Source organism: Chelon labrosus (genome assembly GCF_963514085.1).
Source record: "Chelon labrosus genome assembly, chromosome: 22".
In the NCBI taxonomy this organism is placed as follows: Eukaryota; Metazoa; Chordata; class Actinopteri; order Mugiliformes; family Mugilidae; genus Chelon; species Chelon labrosus.
The window spans coordinates 16408211-16427794 of record NC_140355.1 but is presented as its reverse complement, the minus strand read 5'-3'; the positions used below and the strand labels follow the sequence as shown (position 1 = coordinate 16427794).

The following is a 19584-nucleotide window of genomic DNA, read 5'->3' as shown; positions in this document are numbered from 1 at the left end:
GTGCATTTTAGATCCACTTTGACACCTGAAGCTCTTTCATGAAGGCCCAAAAATTCCAGTCAAAGGAAATCTTGCCTAGCTTGTTTTTTCTTTTCTTTTCTTTCTGTTTCTCACGTAGCGAAACACAAAGAAGTTTTTGTAACTTGGTATACAATGGGTATAGTAAAAGTGAAAGTAGGTTACTCTGTAAAACTTAGGTTGACAATACAAAATACATGAAACCACACAGAGAAAGTGCTTAATTCTGCCATCTACTGGCCGTATTTAGAACAACAAAAGGGTATTGAGATCATAGTTTTGTCATAAAAAAGCTAAATTAACAGTGTCACAGCGTAGAAACAGATAATTCAGTTAAAAAAATAATTGAATATAAGACCTGAAACATTTCCCATGATTAAGCCGTGTAAGTATTGGCCTACATGAATGTTAGATTATACGGTAGTTATTATTTCTGGTGTGTTAAAGCAGAATTTTATTGTTATGGGCCTACTTGGTGAGTCTCGAGTGTGCACCACCCACAGATATTCCCAATAAAAACCTCGACTCCCCACTGGCCGCTCAGGACCGAAGGAGGCACTCGGATGAAACGTCTTCGAGCAAAGTCAAACGTGTCCAGATGACTTTGTCACACCCTTGTTGTGAGATAATCGGTGTCCATGCTTCAGCGGCTTTTGGATCTTTGCAAAATCTAAAGTTTAAAGTATGAAGTACAGTTAAAAACCTGTAACATTTACAAAGGACTAGTTGCAAGCATTTGAACGTTTGCATTGAGCTGTCTTTAATCTCTTCATCTTATTAATAATAATAAAGTCAGTGTCTGATTGTTTCCATCCTCGCACGTTTATCTGCTCCCTTTTGTTCGAAGGGAGATCCCAGAAAGAAAGTATAAATAGAGACTGAAATCTTTAGTTGGTAAACAGGTTGCTGATTATTTTCAATGGACGCTCCACCTATCGCTTCATTCTTATGAGAGGGAATTTCAGGTATAAAGGAGCGCTTGTTCTCTAAAGAGGAAATAACCTGAATAGCTTGAATGGAGCCGTCGTCTCCTTTAAAGGTGTGGGCGGGGACCAGAGAGCAGAGTTGGGTTTCAGTGCCACCCCCATTTTTTTTTTTTTTTTCTATTCTCACACTCCATAGTTCAGCCACAGTCCAGAGAGCCGGAGAGCTCTGGGCCACATATGCTCTGGTCAAAGCCTCGAGCTTTCCCCGGCTGAATATGACTTATTAGCCGCCATCGATGAAGAGCCACAATACGACGCGCCACTGGGGATCCTCCACAGCTCGTCCACGCCTCTTCCAAAGGTCACTGACCCCTGAGAAAGAACTGATCCAGTTTGACTTCTATTTGTCAGGGACTCTCACCCAGATGAGCACCTTTATGTAGTGAGGAGATGGCCTCCGCGTACAGACTCTGTGTGGGAATAGTAACAGGTAGGTTTCACTGTTGTTTTGTGCATCTGGCTGAATCGGTGTTTACTTTCCCTTCTCGTTGGTCGTAATTAGAAGGCTGGGTGTATCATATTGGATTTTGGACGCCTCAGACACACTAAAGTGATGTTTACACATAATCCTTATTCTAAACACATGCTTGTGGGGACAGCTTTCATACAATATAGAGTGTCAAGGTTCACTGTATATTGTTAACGCTGTTGGGAGACTTCTTTGACATGCATATGCAATCAAATCAGGTTTAAAAGACAAGGCTTTCCCCTCTGAGAAATATTTATACTGTAATTCTCAGTACTGGTTAATGATTGAATGGAGAATCCACATACAAGCAATATATCCTCTGTGATTACTAATCGTCGTCAAAACAAGCGCGATGTTTCACATAGTCAGAGTGGCCGGGGCCATTATTGTGGCATGTGTTCATAGTAGTAGGCGTTCTGTCGTGTCTCATGCAGCTCCTGTAAGAGGAACGTGGTCACAGATTGGGTGATATGTGTGCCAGGGGCGCGTATTTGTTGTGTGTGACCGGCTTTTGTTTGTATGTGTTTGTGTTTCTGGCTGCAGCGCTGGCCTTATCCAAATACTGCCTGGCAGAGTGGAATGCCACCGAGGAGTCAGCCGGCAATCGAACTGTGCCCCACTGTCATCGCCATGGCAACGGAGACAATTGCACAGGTAGGTACGGGGACGGGGAGATCAGGGCCGCCATAAATGTGCGGTTGCTTTGGATTCGGGAGGTTTAATGGATGAATGGGCGCAGATGGGGCGGCATACACCCAAACACACCTTCGTCATGGACGTGGCAATGAAAAAGGAAAACACATGTAATCCGTTACAGATGAGTCATATCATTAAAAGAAAAAAAAAGACATGCAACCCCTTGGTGTTGCAGAGGCAGGGTCAAGTAATTCCGCTAATGAAATGTTGTAAAACATCATTCAGGTTTGTCATTCTTCGATGGATTAACTGAATGAAAGGAGAATAAATCAAATATTTAATCAGATTTGATCCCTGACTGGGGTATTCAATGGCACCACTGTATTTTGAATGGAATTAGCTATGATCATAGAGTTGTTTGTTAGGAAAAACCTCAAAATTGAACAGATTTAAGACACTAATATCGTATCGTATGTATCGTATGTATCGTATCGTATCCTATCGTATCGTATCGTACCATATTGTATCGTATCGTATCGTATCATATCATATGTATCGTATCCTATCGTATCGCGTAGTATCGTATCGCGTAGTATCGTATCGTATCGTATCGTACCATATTGTATCATATTGTGTCGTATCGTATCGTATCATATTGTATCGCATTGTGTCGTATCGTATCGTATTTCTTGCATCGTGAAAATGATGGTTTGTGCTGCACAGCAAAACTACATGAATATTAATCAAAAATCGTTTATCAAAATAAGTTTCTTAATTTAAATGAATGGTTCCACAGTTTTGGTACATGGCTATGACCATTTTCATGCTTGTGTGCTAATCACTAGCCGGTTAGCTTAGCTGTGCAGAACAATGGACAATGTGTTGTTTTTGTACAGTCTAAAACAAACAAGATATACTACATATACGTCACCATGCTTTAGAGGTGCTCAATACATTTTCCTATGCTAGCTATTTCTGATTCCAGTCTTCATGCTAGGCTAACCTACTTTAGCTTCACAGCTTCCTACAGAGTGGTATCGATTTTCTCATCTCCGCTAACCCTTGACTAGAACACAAATGTACTTCCCATCTGTTTAACAAACTATCTCATTAAACTCTGTAACTGGAGATTCTTTTCCCTCCTTCCACCCCAAAGGTCATGGCAGCTAGTTCCATCTCATGTTTCACTTAACAAGTTTTAGTCGCTGTCATTGATGTCACCTGAACGGCAGTATTGTTTTACAAGCTCATTTTCAAAGATAATTTCATGGGGGTAGGTCGTAAAGATATCAGCGGAGGTTTCAGAAGTGCTGTGTGACACTGGAGGTCAGGAGTTCAACATTATGGCCCGCTAACTGTTGCTGTTTTTCAGCTGGGCATGTTTTAGTTTGTGTGATTGTGAGTAAGCTACAGAGAAAGAAGAGCATGTCAGGGATGCCCAACAAATGTTAATAATTGAGACACGTGGCTAATTGACGACACCGGGCTTTTCCTGGCAATGATCGCTAGGGTTCCTCTCTGGATCATATTGCAAACTGTTTATTTATAGATCAGGCCATGCCAGAAGGTGACGGTACATGTAAAAGAAGAACGCTGACCGAATGTGTCACAGTTATAGGCAAATAGGCATTTGGGGATATAAGATTATTTACGTTCTTGATGGGATTTGATAATCGACTCTTATTAAAACATCACTCGTTTTAGCAAATGATGAAGCTAAATCTTGTCATGTTTTTGTTAAATAAGCACTAACTTGAATGAGAAATCATTGTGTTTTTCTGAGTTTAACCAAGTTCTTTCTATTTGTAATGGCACAGTTGAGGGTGTATGTGATTGAGTGCCAGGACCAACAACATACTTCGCCCTTAATTAATTTGAAAGAAATGGTGGAAAAAATACCAGCAGGCATCTAGCTTAGACTGATATTCTTTACTTCTTTTTAAAACCATCTGTCTTTCAACCACAAGTGAGCACAGATGTTAATTTGTGAAGAATTGCTGGCAAAATACTTTTAGGCTTAAAAGTAGCTTAGCTTAGCATAGTGACTGGAAACAAAGGGAAACGGCTAGCCTGGCTCAGCCAAAGATGATCAAATACCCAAACAGCACGTGGTGCAGTGACATTTGCGACTATTTCTTGGCCGGATGTTGTGATCTGCTAATTGGTCATCTTTATCATTGTTTTGAGTCAGGCTAAGAGGCTTAGCTAACTGACTGTAGTCATTTGTTGTTACAGTATAAAGTTGGGGATCATCTGATATTCTCATTTAACTCTCATTTACCTCAATTTCTCCATCAGACACAGCAGATACGGGACAGGGGAGCGGCCACTTCTCAAAATGTCCTGAGGAATACACCCACTACTGCATCCACGGGGACTGTCGTTACGTAGAAGAACAAAAGGCGCCGTCATGCAGGTGAGAGGCAGCTGCAGAGAGATGGTGACTGATGAATACCCTGAGACTGATGCCGCTGTAAAGAAGACAGATCAGAGTACTGACAGCAGACGAGATCAGAGAGGAGCAGCTTTCATTATTGTTTTACGATAGATTTTGAATGATTCTGAAATAATTCCAACAAAGGCCTTTTTTTCTTTCTCCCCTTTGTCTTAGGTGTCTGCCTGGTTACGACGGCTCCAGGTGTGAATACGTGATTCTGATCTCGGACCCGCTGAAAGATAAGAGACGACGAATCCTGATTGCCTGCATGATTGCAGGGCTTTTATCCATCATTTTACTCATTGTTTTCGTCTGCGTCTGTTCAGAGTAAGCATTCACGTGTGTGTGTGTGTGTGTGTGTGTGTGTGTGTGTGTGTGTGTATCATACTTTAGGTTGTTAATGAACATGTACAAACAGATTTTATGGCCTTTTTCTTTGGAGGTTAAGCCACAAACTTAAACTTAAACAAAGCTTAAACTGGACTTATTGTTCAGGAGCTTTCTTGAAGACATTTCTCCTCTCTTCCAAGAGGCTTCTTTAGTTTTGTCTGATTGGAGGGGAGTTTATCTGTTCATCTGTGGGGGGGCACCCACCTACAACTCACAAAACTGTGGTCTGCAAATGACCCAATACTCGCCTGAATTTAAGGGCGTAAACCAGATCACCCTGGGTGGTATCTTCTTTGCAAAGTTAATGGTTAAACTCTTAAGGTATGAAATTTCTTGGGGATAGATAGACTGTGTTGTAAGCAGCTGATAAAGGGTGTCCCAGCCCCCCTCCCCTGTTTAAAGATTTTCTTCCAGTTTTACACGGATGTCTTCCTATTCCTTTTCTCCTCTTTCAAACTATCTGCCTCTCACCTTCTCGTGAGTGCAGATTTTCTGACGTAAAAACTTCGATTCCTCGTGTCACGTCATTCAGAAGTGGTGTCTTCATTAAGACACCACTTAGATGAGTGGTGAAATTTGAAGATTGCTAGTCGTCCAGGTTGTGGTTCACCTAAAAAGAAAGCGAAAAAGGAGGGCATGTGGATTTGTCTGAGGTTTCCTGAAGAGGATTCATCTCTCATTTAAGTGGTCTCCTCAGTTCGGTTATTTTAGATGTACCATGACCTGGATGACTGAGAATCCTCACAGACGTCTTCAGAGATTCTTCCTATGAGACATTTTTTCCTTTATTGGACACTTGCAGTAGACAGAAAGGAAATGTGGGGAATGAAAGCAGGAGACAGATACCGCAAGTCATAGACTAATCTGTTAAGAGCATTTTTACCCACCAGCCTTTATGCTAAAAAAAGAAACTGCAGCCAGTTACTTTTGCTCGTGAGTCGATCTGATTGTATCTTCTCACTTTTTTCAAGAACTGCTCCTTTCTGCTGCATTTAAAGTTCTTGGCTCCCTTGTGTATCACGGTTGCTTTTCTCTCAGTCGTAGGTGCAGATTGCGTTGGAGGAGGGGAAGGCGGAGGGAAGAACCCAGGAACGGGACGGAGAAGCTGAGAATGATGGACACCGGCGCAGCGCACACCACCTCAACACCAGACACAGCAGAGCCCTTACATACCAATTCTGTATGAGAACTATGCGTGAGCACATCCACAAGACACGGAGTTGTTTACACCAGGGGGACAGGTGCTGGCTTTTGTATCACGGCGACGGCAGCGACCTATAGGAGGAGGTCCCTGTGCAGCACTCCCTCAAAGGACGGCTAAAGTATTTCTGGATGAAGCGCGTACCTACTTTTAAAGAACCGCCTCATTTGAACCTTCAACGGAGTCTCAGAACAAAAGAGGCCTTTCTGGATTTATGATAAACACAACTTGGGAGGAGAGTGTTCTGCAGCTTGTGTGCTGGCACACATGACACTTTTATTATTTCTAGTGCCGTGGAGCAGCAGGTGATTTTCCTTGTTGCTATGTTGGAAAAAAAGCTGTGAGAGCAGTTGGCAGCCAGTGATAACAGCTGATCAGGTTGACCAGTTCTTGGTCCGCGTGGGAGACACATGGACTCTGAAAGACAAGAGGAAAGGGACTGTGTGAAGACATGCCTCGTTCACTTTACGGATCTCTTGTCATGTAAATAAACCACAGAGATTTTCTATCTTAAAAGTACAAGCAGCCACTGTTTCAGTATCTCTGCATCCTTCTCCTTTACTCACTGCACAGTATTTCAGTATATGCACCATAATTGTCAGTCCACAGAGACATCTCCACGCAAAACCTCACACAGAATGTTGTTACTCACCAACGTCAGCAATGCAAGAAGAACCTTATGCTAAAGGTTGCAGGTCTGGACTAAAGGTTTGGAAGGAGGACAAGGAGAACTTGTGCTCCGGGGGCTTTTTTGATCTGTATATTTGGAGCCGAGCGGCCTCCGAGCTTCAGGAGCAGAACAGCCGAGCCTGTGTGTCGAGGCTCGGGCCGAGGTGAAAGTGCTCCACTGTCCGAGACAGTTTCCATTTTTTTTTTTTATCTTTATTTTTAAATGTGTGTCTGTGTGCGTGTTAACTCTAAATGTAGTACGAGGTGAGTTTAGGACAGAGCCATTTAAGTGTTTTTGTGTCACCCATCAATAAATACTGTACTACGTACTTTCTCCTGTGAGGTAATGAGTTCACAAGAACCGCAGCTGGAAAACCTGGCGTTAGTTTCGCGTAATGCTGGGCTTACGTTTCCTTTCAGGTGATCACACTTTATGGTTTTACTGTGTTGTTGCGTTGCTATGCACCGTGAGCCAACAAATACCAGAGTGAGAAAGTATCGTCCTCTTACGTAATGGCCCTTAATCCAGCTGGCAGAAAGGGAATTATCTCGTATCTGAGTTTATCCCCGAGACCAACGGTGTTTCTATTTTTAAAGAAAATGTAGCGGGGATGGTTTGCTTTTTGATCAATACAATGGCTGCCAGACACAGACGTAGTAGGTGTGTTTAAGTAGTTGATACTTTTTGGTAGCACCTGTTACCTGGCACGCAGGAGGAGGAGGAGAAGGAGGAGGAGGAGGAGGAGGAGGAGGAGGAGGCAATCTAAAATCAACAGTTTGACATTTTGCAAAAACAACACTTTCCTCTGGATAAGAAGATTGATAGAGCTCTCACGTCTGTTTGCCAAATATGAGGTTGAGGTCTGGCCTGCAACTTTACCGACAGACATCAGAGTCTCTACCACGTAGCTCAGCAGCTTTATAACATTTTGAATCCCTTAGAAAATCAGGAAACTGTTTTGCTCCTGATCTTCTTAAATGTAATCGTACTGGCTGGGTGATTTTTCCAATAATCGAGCCTTAGTTCATTTCACAGGAGCCTGACTGACCTGTGCTTGGTCTAATTGCAAAATTTATACTAAGGCAACTATGAAATTGGATGTTAGTGGTATCATTTTTCTCATTATTTCTTTATTAATAAACAGTTTTTATTACAGACAGCTACATGTTTCGACTACCAATAACACCAACATCTATTCTCTGCTGTTTACAATGAGTGTTAGGACCTTTGGCCTAATTTCAGGTGGCCTGCGTGCCCGCCTGTCTTCAACACGGTGACAGCTGAGGAATGCCTGAGTTTCTATATGAGGGGTGTGTCCGCGGAACTTGTGGCTGATAAGAGGGACAGATACCAACAACACTGCTGTAGATGTTTGATCTAGATTGGAGACGCAGTCAAATGTCTTTCATTAACTGGTCTTTTTTAAAAAACAAACAACAAAAAAAAAACAGCTTAAACGTTTCAGTTTCCTTCGAGTGGACATTCAACCCGGGGTGAAACGGGACCCGGTACGGTTTTCACACAGACCTTCTGTTATTCTCTGGCATGTGTGCAAGCTGGGGACTCTGACAGCTGTGCTCGCTCTTCCCTGTGTTCTAGTACATTTTATGTAGTTTGTGTAAAAGCCACTGGAGGTCAGCAGAACACAACAACCAGCTATACACAAATCAGGCATAACATTATAACCACCTGTCTAATAGTGTGCAGGTCTCCCTTGAGACTCTAAAACAGCGGTGACTCATCAGAGAAAGGACATGGGCCTTCTGAGGGTGTCGAAGGGAGGGGCCTCTGTGGATCATCCCACAGATACTTGATCAGTTTGGGATCTAGTGAATTTGGAGGCCAGGTCAACACACCTTGTGCTGTTCTTCATCTTTTTTTGAGTTGTTCCTAAACCGTTTTTTTTTTTTTTTTTTTGGGTGTGTCTGTGTCAGGCTGCATCCTGCTGGGGATGGCTGCTGACATCAAGGAGTGTTATTGCTATGGGGTGGGGGCGCCTGGTCTGGTCTACACACAAATGAATACCAGGTCCAAAGTTTCTCAGCAGAACATTGTATTGTCACAAGATGGTCAATGTTATTTACGTCTCCTGTCTGTAGTTTTAATGTTGTGGCTGATCGGTGTATGTTGATACATTAAGAATTTTGCATTTGATTTAGGTAAAATCTTGGATCCAGGACTTTATCTGATTCCCAATATCTACCTTTACCCAAGTAAAATATCGGAATACTTCTCCCACTGCTAAATTTCACACGTATTATTCTAATGCCTCCTTGTCACATGGGCTAGAATCACATGTGCAGTGCTGCTGCTGTGATTAGTGCAGTATACTAGTGCTATTAAAGTTTAAATTGTATTTTGTCCACAAAAGGAAACTTTGTATAATCAGTTTAAGGCTCTTTTTTGTGGGCAAGCTTTTGTGAGGAGTCTAACTACGGTGAAGGTGAAGCATCTGTCAGTCTCCCTCTTTAAATTCATCCAGCTGCCACTTGAAGATATCCTCCAAAACTGTGAGGGTGAGTAAACTATTACTGGGATGTCAGGTTGGTATGATTGGAACAGATAGCGGCTACGGTAGACGTTTTTCCCTCTCGCAGAGGTTTATTTGTATTTTCCCAGTAAGTGCACAGAGCGTCTGACGAATATTTAGATTTTTTACTGCAGAGGATATATATATATATATATACAGTACATATATATCATTTCATTATCAACTCTAATCACTGATGAGACGTGGTTTTGCCCTCATGACTCTGCCAGTGTAAACCCAGCAAACTGCACATAATATTAAATTAACCTTACATGATGACATTTACAGATCCCTGCGTCTTCTTGTGTTGTAACTGATGGTAGATCACAAATAAGATAACACTGACAGCTTTACCCAGAGCATAACTGCAATTTTGATATAACAAAGCATGCTAAAAAAAAAAAAAAAAAGGCATGAAATTGTACGTTTGAATAAACTAATAGAGTGAGTCACTGATCTACACAACAACGTGCTGGTCTTATCGTTGTACGAGCTGCGTATGAGCAATATCACTGAGCTGTGACGCTGGAGCTAGGATGCAATATCAATGTCTGGCGACAAAGCTGAAAGAGATGCTGAGTTTTCTTGAAGATGTTTCACCACTAATCTAAGTAGCTTCTCTAGTCCTAAATGCCTGGTGTGCAAGTTTATGTGGAACACCTGTGCATTGTCCCCATTAGAGCCTGTTAACGACCAGAAACTCACCTGTAATTAGAAGATGCTGTATAGATGCTGCATCAACAACAGAATGCAACTGCATCACATCCAGGTGTATTACACACATGCTACGCTCTGCAGATTGCAGATTTTTGAACCATATGATTATTTCATGAGATTTCTCTGCACAAAGAAGCAAATATACATATATATATATACACTTTTCTTCTCTGGTCCTCTTACTCTGGGTAATTTGGGCCGTCAGTCAAGCACGTACTGTACTCAAAAGTAATTACAGAACACAGAAATAAATTTTACCTCAACATCTGCGCATATATAACAAATGATTACCTCAATTAGCCACCGCTGCTGTGATTCATGAAGTGCTCGTGTAATTCATGTAGATTTTTGGGATCAAAGGCGCCCACTCCTGATGGATATACGCAAATGATGATTACAAAACATTTGTAGGCTGATGAGAAACCGTGAATACTTTACATTAATATGACCTTTTTCTGTAAAGATTAATTTGTTGCCTGTTGCTCGCTACTTTCAAGCTATTTCCTTTTCTTTATATTTTTTATCTTACATCACCAAGACACCTCTAACCTTTGTGTAGACATAGCATGTCGATTCAGAGATGAAGACTTTATTTCTTTATGTGATAGAGGACAGCATGTACCTGTTACTGTATCGCAGTATGATTGATTTCACAGAGAAGAGCCATGGCCTTGGCAAACTGATTAGTCCACTCTGGCCTTATGAAAAAGAGACAATCAGATAGAAACCTCTTTGCAAGAGTTGAATTCACATGATCAGCTTTGGTGTGTTTTAAATGAGCTTCATGGTCATGGAATAAAGTCTTCAGCACTCAAAGAACCAGTAGGAATTTAAAAAGGACAGCTTCTTTAGCTGAGAGTGGTCAGAAATGATTGACACTACTCTTTTTTTTTTTTTTCCAAGTGAAGCCACCTATAGTAAAAGAACTTTTTCTGTAGTTTTCTTTTTAATTTTATAATCAGCCCGAGGAAAGTTCGGAAATTCCAACAGCAAGTAATGAGTTTGTCAGCCTCTGTGCCATCTAGACACCAGCGGTTGCGAGGCATCGGTGTTCTCTCGACTTATCACCTGAAAGCCAGGCATTTTTCTTCCCAGGTTGTAACCACGAGGAGTTTCATTTGAATTCAGCAGTATGAACTAAGAAGTGGCGAGCTGCTAATCTGCTTGCAAGTCTTCTGCTGGGTGACTCAGATCATCTGGAGCTGTTTGGTTTCTTGAAGGCATTTTGCCACTCATCCAAGCAACGTCTTCAGTTCTAAGTGACCGGTGGAGAGTTGGGATTTTATTAGGAACATACTGTTTTAACTACAATGACTAAAGTCTGTTAACAACCAGAAACTCACCTGTAACTGGAGGAACTTGTTTTGATCTTGCTTTCTTTTCCTATTGAATGGTACTCTAATGATCCACCAGTCAGTTAGAACTAAAGATGGACGAGTAGCAAAACATCTTTAAGAAACTCAAGCCAAGTCGCCTTGGGAACTAGGCTAACCAACAACAGCTAATATATCTGATGATCCTCTGATGATCAGTAAAAGTGGATAAACTGTCCGTGAACAAATACTCCTTATTTTTGTCTTTATTCTTTATAAGCACTCTAAATAACCCACAGATATTATTGTTTGTATGTGCACACTTTCATGTCGTTTTAATTAACACCCATTAAATAAAGGAAGTTATTTTAATTTGAGTTCGGGAACTAGACCATGAACCACATCATTATATTTTCCACACTAACCTATAAAAAGTATGTCCTAACCCTCTCTCTCGCTCTCTCTCTCTCTCTCTCTCTCTCTCTCTCTCTCTCTTTCTTCCACCTTTCATTACAGGAACCAGTGGACAAGGATCTCTCACTCTCTGGGTTCCTCTATGATCAGTCTACACATTCCTCCCCTTCGCGTCTTCCCCCCGACGTTTTTCATCCCATCCCCTCGACTCTTTTTCATCCCTTTTCATCCCATCCCCTCTGACCCTCTGCATCTCATCTCTTTCGACCCTTGTTATTCCATCCCCTTGACCCCTTTTCATTCTTTTTCATCCCATCCCCTAGACCTCTTTTCATCCCATCCCCTTGAGCCCTTTTATCCCGTTTAACTCATCCCCTTTGACCCTTCTAATCCCACCCCCTTCAACCCTTTTAATCCCATCTCCTCAACTCCTTTTCATCCCTTTTCATCCCTCCCCCAACCACTTTTCATCCCATCCCCTCTGACCCTCTGCATCTCATCTCCTTTGACCCTTTTTATTCCATCCCCTTGACCCCTTTTAATCCCTTTTCATCCCATCCCCTTGAGCCCTTTTATCCCGTTTTAACCCATCCCATTTGACCCTTCTAATTCCACCCCCTTCAACCCTTTTAATCCCATCTCATCTATTTCGTGTATTGAATTGTGTTTTATTTTAAACAATTTGTACGGTGACCTTGAGTGTCGTGAAAGGCGCCTATAAATAAAATGTATTATTATTATTATTATTATTATCTCCTCAACCCCTTTTCATCCCTTTTCATCCCATCCCCTCAACCACTTTTCATCCCATCCCCTTTGACCCTTCTCATCCCTCCATCCATTCCTTTCACACCCTGTCTGCCAATAAACTTATTTGCATCGATTAACGCACGGCCTATGTTATTGAAAGAGCATTAAAGGTAACTATATGGTGTTGTTGAAACAAGCTGTTATTATTCAATGCACTTTCCAAAAGTACAGATAATATCCAGAGGCATGTGGCCTCCGACCTCTAACAGATGGTGAGTTCAGATAAGGGTTGACCTGGAGTTGTGTGTTTCCTGTGGATCTCCATACTACATCTGTTGTCGTGGTCTCATCAACCTGCCCAGTCTTCATGGCCTGCAGTTATCCACTCCTACCTGAATGAACAGTGCTCCAACCTGCCTACCTCTTATATTCTCAAGCGGCCATGTGACACCATCAGCTATATGTTGTATTCGTATCATCATCAGATTCTACATGTACGCTTTAGTCAGATGTATGTATCTGTGACAGATGTATGTTTATCTCGTTCCTCCTGCCCTCTCCTCTCTTTTCTGTCTCTAGGCAGATGGGTCCCTCCATGTGAGCTGGGTTCTGCTCAAGGTTTCTTCCTGTTAAAAAGGAGTTAGTTTTTCTTTGTCGCATTCAGGCTTGCTCTGGGGGTTTCAGGACAGTTTTCAGACCAGATGTTGTAAAGCATCTTGAGACACTCTGTATTGTTATTGACGCTATATGAATAAAACTGAACTGAAATTAATTGAACTTGGACAGACCTCGGCTGGTGATAAGCATGTCTGAGTTTCCCTCTGAAACTTGTCACATTCACATTTGGAAAGAAACTTTAGACTTATTTCGTAAGAGGATTTTCTTCCAGTCAGCTCTGTTTTTCAAGCCAACTTAAACCAAATCTTTGCCTCTGCTGCAAACACTTCTGCTCCATTCTTGTCGTCATGCAAGTTCTTTTCTACTCATCGCACGAATCCAGAAATTACAGTCGACAATTCTAAATTTAGTGGGAATATTACTTTGACCATGAGAGCAATTGACTTTTATTTTTTGTTTTCCTCTGGGATTGTGATGTTTCCTCATATAAAGAGAAGAGATTTTAATATGTTCATCTGACTTTCAGGGACTAATGATGAGGCTTTTCACACAGTGCCATCTGGAAATGGGTCAAGCCCCCCGCGACTGTCCACAACAAAGTCTGTCATAGACAAGATGAATAGATGATGAGGCCATATTCCACTAATTGCTAATATGTCCTCATACATTGACACGTTAAAACTGAAGACAGTTATTGCTTGTAGCCTCACAGTTCTTCTGCGATGGAAAGACACACGAGGTTTGACACAGCAGAGACTGGGTAACACTTCACCGATGTATTATTTAAGTACCCATTTTTGTACAAATAACAACAAATAAAACCTCTGAAGACATCGCAGACCTTGTGAGATGATGTGTTGCCTCGTTACAGAAGGCTGGGTTTTAGCCCGCACTACGTGATGTGCTTCAAAAAAAGGTTTACCGTAATAAAAGAACGATCAATAACAATGCGTCTCTCTCTCTCTCTCTCTCTCTCTCTGTGGCTTATTAAACTCAAATCCATGTTCTTGTTTGACTCATTGTGTATAATATATAGAGTACTAGAACAAACTGTATATGAACATCTGAAGAAGAACAATGTGTGTGTGTCTTTGTCACAGTGGTGACAAATGAGTGCTGGTGCCCAAGATTATGCATATTGTCTGGAAATGTATTGCCGTGACAAGGAAGTCTGATTCCCTTTCTCCTTTTTTTGTGTGTGTGTAAATGTGAAAAACACAAAACAAATTAATGTAGTTAACTTGGAGTGCAGCCTTGATGAAGCCTGCATTACCCACACATTGTTTGGCTTTGAGTTGCCAAATGACTCCGTACAGACAACACAAAAAGTATCCATCATCTGGCGCTGTGTTATGTCCAAGAAAGAGGGCTGCCAACATTGGCATTTTAAAAATTATGTAACAGTTTATTTCAGTAAATGCCTTTGAAAGGGTAAATGGGTAAAAAGGGTTTAAATCTGCAAACTTAAATCAGTTCATTTGGTTTAATGGGATGTTTGTAAAATTTTAAAGACAACAGTTGCCACCACTGCTGTATTAATGTCTTGGAAAAAACGCCTCATGTTTTACCTTTCTCACCTCAATATCAGTTCTCTCTAAAATCTGCACCTAGCTCCAGTCTTGACAGCCGGCATAGGGGATTACGAAGGAGGTGGGGAACCACCGAAGTGATCTCATTGCTGCGATTTTACACTTGAATGAATGAAGACTCAGGTGGTGTTACAACTCTAAGATGGATCTTGACGAACCATTAAAGGTGAGTCAATTTCAAGCACATTTTAAGGCTGGAGCTTTTTCTTTCTTTCTTTCTGTCTTTCTTTCTTTTTATATTTCTCAGTCCATTCAACTTTACATGTTTGGTTTAAAAGCCTTTATCATTCAGCTCACGGAGCCAGCCGTGTGTGCGTCCTTGAAAACTGCATAGCAGGGAAAATTGTGAGCCAGTAATTTAATCATCTTGACAACATGAGTCAAGATATATAGTGTGTGATATTGATATAGATGGCCCTTCAATACCTGACGTTTATTAGGTTACTAGCTTTGTAGGCTACCTCATTAAACTGTAATGACACTTGTAAATCCCAGTGGTGTCATCTAGTTTAGGTACAGCCTTATGTCCACAGTCTTTATCTACTCCTCACTTCCACCTTTTGAATTATTTCCTGTGGCAATAGAGGCTGCAGACCATGATTTACAGGAAGGGTCTGTATTTTATTGGTACCTTATTCATACAAGCAAATTAGCCTCCAATGATCACGGACTGTATAGCTGCTCTAAATTGTTAATTTCCATGTGTGTGTCGTTAAGAGAAATAAATCATGGGAATGGTGATGAGCCGTTGTGCCACTGGCAACCCATATCAATAAGAATGATCCTTCATTGGAAGGAATGGAGGCCTGAATCCACAGTGGAGGGATCATAATTCATTTCATGAAGGGTTGCCAACAGTGTTTTATATGCAGTCAGTGCTGCCAACTCATTCACCCCCTCAGAAATAAACATATAAAATATATGTTTATTTCAGGTCATTTTGTTGGGTTTGATAAAAATATATTTGAGCAAGGCTTTACAATCATTTAAATAAATGAGCACACACACAAACACACATTACCTCACTCTCGCTCTCTCTCTCTCTCTGGTGTCGCTACAGAGAGAGCGTTGAAAAGCCCCATGCACTTCCCACAGATTAAATTCTTTATGCAACCCACAGTCCTTAAAAATATGGTCTACTCCTCCGTAGTTGTTTTTTTTAACATTAAATAATTTTTGTTACACCTCCTGGCACCGTATCAGCACCAAGGACAGCGCCACATCGCGCCCGAGCCGTGCGTCAAGACGCTTTTTTTTAAACGCGTGGAGAGCTCAGAGAAAAGATCAGAGCAGCGTGACAGCCCGATGAGGAACCCTGTCTCCAAAAGAGCTACATTTTTTTTTTTTTCCTTTCTGTTTTCCACACACCTGCAACATGTAGGCTATGTTTGCTGATCTGATTCAAGTAACATGAAGGCATGAAGGATTTATAAGTATTTTTTTTTCTTTCCAAGAAGAGAAGAATGAATGACTTTAACAAACACCTTCAGGGATAAAAGTTAAAATGTCTGGAGAATTTACTGACACTAACTACGAGGAACCAGCAGAGTTAATCTACGCTGCATCCTTCAACTTCAGCTATATTTTCAACTCGACCAACCGCTCCAGTGGAGACTTTATCCACCTGTCAGACTTCGGCAAAACTGATTATGTGGGAGATGGCGCAGCTGTCGTGAGGATTATCATCTCCGTCATTTACTCTCTGGTTTGTGCGCTGGGTCTGGTTGGGAACCTGCTGGTCTTGTACCTAATGAAGTCGAAGCAGGTGTGGAGAAAATCCTCCATCAACCTTTTCGTAACTAGTTTGGCCGTGACCGACTTCCAGTTCGTGCTGACTCTGCCGTTCTGGGCGGTGGAAAACGCGCTCGACTTCACATGGCTTTTCGGCAAAGCCATGTGCAAGATAGTTTCATATGTGACAGCGATGAACATGTACGCCAGCGTGTTTTTCCTAACGGCTATGAGCGTGGCGCGGTACTGGTCCCTCGCCTCTGCGCTCAAAGGCAGGAGGCGGCGGACGCACTGCTGCTCCGCGCGGTGCATCACCGTTTTCATCTGGTTTGCCGCGGTCTCCGCCGCTCTGCCGCACGCAGTTTTCTCCACCACAGTGTCGGTTTCCAACGAGGACCTGTGCCTCGTCAAATTCCCGGAAAGCAACGGAACCGCGCAGCTTTACCTGGGACTCTATCACTCTCAGAAAGTGCTGCTGGGCTTTGTGGTGCCCCTGGGCATCATCTCAGCCTGCTACCTGCTCCTTTTGCGCTTCATCACCTCCAAGAACATCAACACCTCCAGCGCCAAACGACGCGCCAAAGTAACAAAGTCCGTCACTATCGTTGTCTTGTCCTTTTTCCTGTGCTGGCTGCCCAACCAGGCTCTGACAGCCTGGGGCATCCTCATCAAACTCAACGTGGTTCATTTTAGTTACGAGTATTACACTATGCAGGTGTACGTGTTCCCCGTGTCCGTGTGCCTGGCGCACTCCAACAGCTGCCTGAATCCCATCCTGTACTGCCTGATGAGGCGAGAGTTCAGAAAGGCGCTGAAAAAACTCTTCTGGCAGATGACTTCGCCGACCCTGACCACGATAAGACCGATCACTGCCACCACAAAGCCAGAGGTGGACGAGCAAGGGCAAGCCCTGGCCCCGGTCTGCGCGTCAGGAGAGCCCGCTGTGGTGTTTTATCCTCCGGGGGTTGCTATGTACAATGAGAGAGGAGATTTGCCGCAAAACAGCACTTAGTCTAAATATTCTGTGATTGATGTATTTTTAGCGTTTAAGTTAACTGCCACAGTTCCTGCCTCACAGTTGTAAGAAGGCTCAAGTTGGATCTGCATTTCTTACAAAGGTGACAAAACCTGAAAGAGAAACATACCTGTCAGTTAAGACAAGAAACAGCCTCATTTTATACCTACTGCTTTTATGAAAACACAAGGGCAACTCTACCTGTATATAAGAAAGAATCTTTTTAATGTGTTTGTCCAAAAGTAAAGTGCATCATATGAAAACGCCAGATGTGCACACGCTGGTCCTTCTGTTTGTTCAGGATGACATTCAGATTCATACTTCTAAATGCCACAGCAATCTCAGGTGCCATGTTCTGATGAATGAGCATGAATAAATAACCTTGCAGTTATTTCACAATTAATGCCATTTAAAATAGTTGAACACTGAATGTTTTATTGTCATTGTACAACGTGTGTGTAATGGGATTATATGTGCCTGTTCAACTGATTAGTGGGATTTTGAAAATTGTAAATAGCCTAAATAAGCCAGTCTTTGTGACTTTGCATTTTTTTTTTTTTTTTTTTTTTTTATGTATATATGCAGGAATCTGTCTATTTAAACAGCCATAATCTCAAAATCTTTTCATTCCCACTGAAACACAAGTGACTCAAAATGTATACCACTACATACCAAGATGAGAATAACCTGTGCATCAGCCTCATGTTATATCACAACCAGGCACAACATGGATTTCATATAATGCTTGCTTGACTCGGCCTATTAATAATTCCTCTGACAACACAAGATGTTATGTCTCCATCATTAATTAAGGAAATTAAAATCATTAAGTGAAATTAAGAGCATCTTTAAAAAAATAAATCATGTATTTTCCACTGCTACAGATGGCAGCATTTAACTACAGTAAATCCTGTTATGTGAAGGAGCCCAGAGAGAATATCTCTTTTAGTATACCCAGAGCAAGTGAATCATAAAACAGGAACACAATTTAAAAGCAGTCAGGAGTCAAAAGAGACAATTAACTGCTGTCAAATGACAGGCCCACCCCCACACAATCAGCGAACATGTTAATACAAGTTTTCCAGAGTGAAACTCTACGCTAATAGACAATTAACTGTCCAGATTTAACAAACAGTGCAGCAGGATTCAATTAGGCATTGAAATGATTACTCTCTTATTCCTATAACGATTAGTGAAACTCATTTGGTTAATAATCCCTCGTCCTCTTTCTGTTCTCTCTGAGACAAACCAGTGACACAGACAAGTGGAAAGAATACATTCCTACCTGACAGAGATAAGGTTTAAGCTGGCACTAAAACAATCAACAACCCTAAAAGACAATTTCTTTGCACATGGCAGAAGGCTAATGTAATTTGAATCAAATGGCTAATGGCACTAGGTCCTGGGTATTAAATTAAATTAGTACACCAGAGCTGTCATGTGGGTGTTGAACCTGGCAGCAATGGTGCGCACACACGTCGGTGTAACACACATGGTGGGCATGTAATCTGTTAGTAAAAAGCCCTTTGAGGGAAGAAAAATAACTAAAATCTTAATTAAGAAATCAAATGTGTGTTCTGCATAAGTTGAGCTAACATCTCCGAGCGTTGGAGAAGAGCCTTTGATGTGTCGTGAACGTCTACGGAAGAGATCTTCAAAGATTTTCAGATGTTCTGTGGATGCTCTTTTTTTGTGTGTGTGTGTGTGCCACATTAACATTTTTCAGTCATTTACGTAACATTTTTGATGGTGACAAACACCTAGACAAGGTTGACAAAGGTTCTAATGGTAGTTTCGGATTCAGCAGCTGAATTTTGCAGATGTCTCCAGCGTAAAAGTTAATGTCAGACAAGGGTGGAAGACAAGCTTTGAAAAGTCAGCAAGCTACTGATCTGTCTCCAGTTCTTACAACTGTACACATAAACAGTGATCTAATGAGGAGTAAAGAAAGTTAACTAGAGGTTTTTTACTGCCACCCATGGGGAGAAAAAAATTTAATGGCTGAAAACAAATGTTGGGCTGAGATGCACTGGTCACTCTAGATATATTTTAAAGTTATGCAACAGTAATTTGTCTAATGTCTAATGTTTGTCGTCCCAT

The 19584-nt window shown here is 41.7% G+C and overlaps 2 protein-coding genes across 2 annotated transcripts; both read left to right on the top strand.

Annotated features, from left to right (window-relative positions):
• Window positions 1-1099: 1099 nt before the first annotated feature.
• btc (betacellulin, epidermal growth factor family member) lies at window positions 1100-7081 on the top strand. The gene is made up of 5 exons (XM_084572963.1): window positions 1100-1434; window positions 2017-2127; window positions 4408-4525; window positions 4721-4873; window positions 5975-7081. Exons 1-5 carry the CDS (start codon window positions 1395-1397, stop codon window positions 6120-6122), a joined length of 570 nt encoding a protein of 189 aa, XP_084429089.1. The 5' UTR covers window positions 1100-1394; the 3' UTR covers window positions 6123-7081.
• Window positions 7082-16242: 9161 nt separating this feature from the next.
• On the top strand, window positions 16243-17690 carry rxfp3 (relaxin family peptide receptor 3; the record flags this gene model as incomplete). Its single annotated transcript, XM_084572892.1, has 1 exon — window positions 16243-17690. One exon carries the CDS (start codon window positions 16243-16245, stop codon window positions 17479-17481), a length of 1239 nt encoding a protein of 412 aa, XP_084429018.1. The 3' UTR covers window positions 17482-17690.
• Between the last annotated feature and the right edge of the window lie 1894 nt (window positions 17691-19584).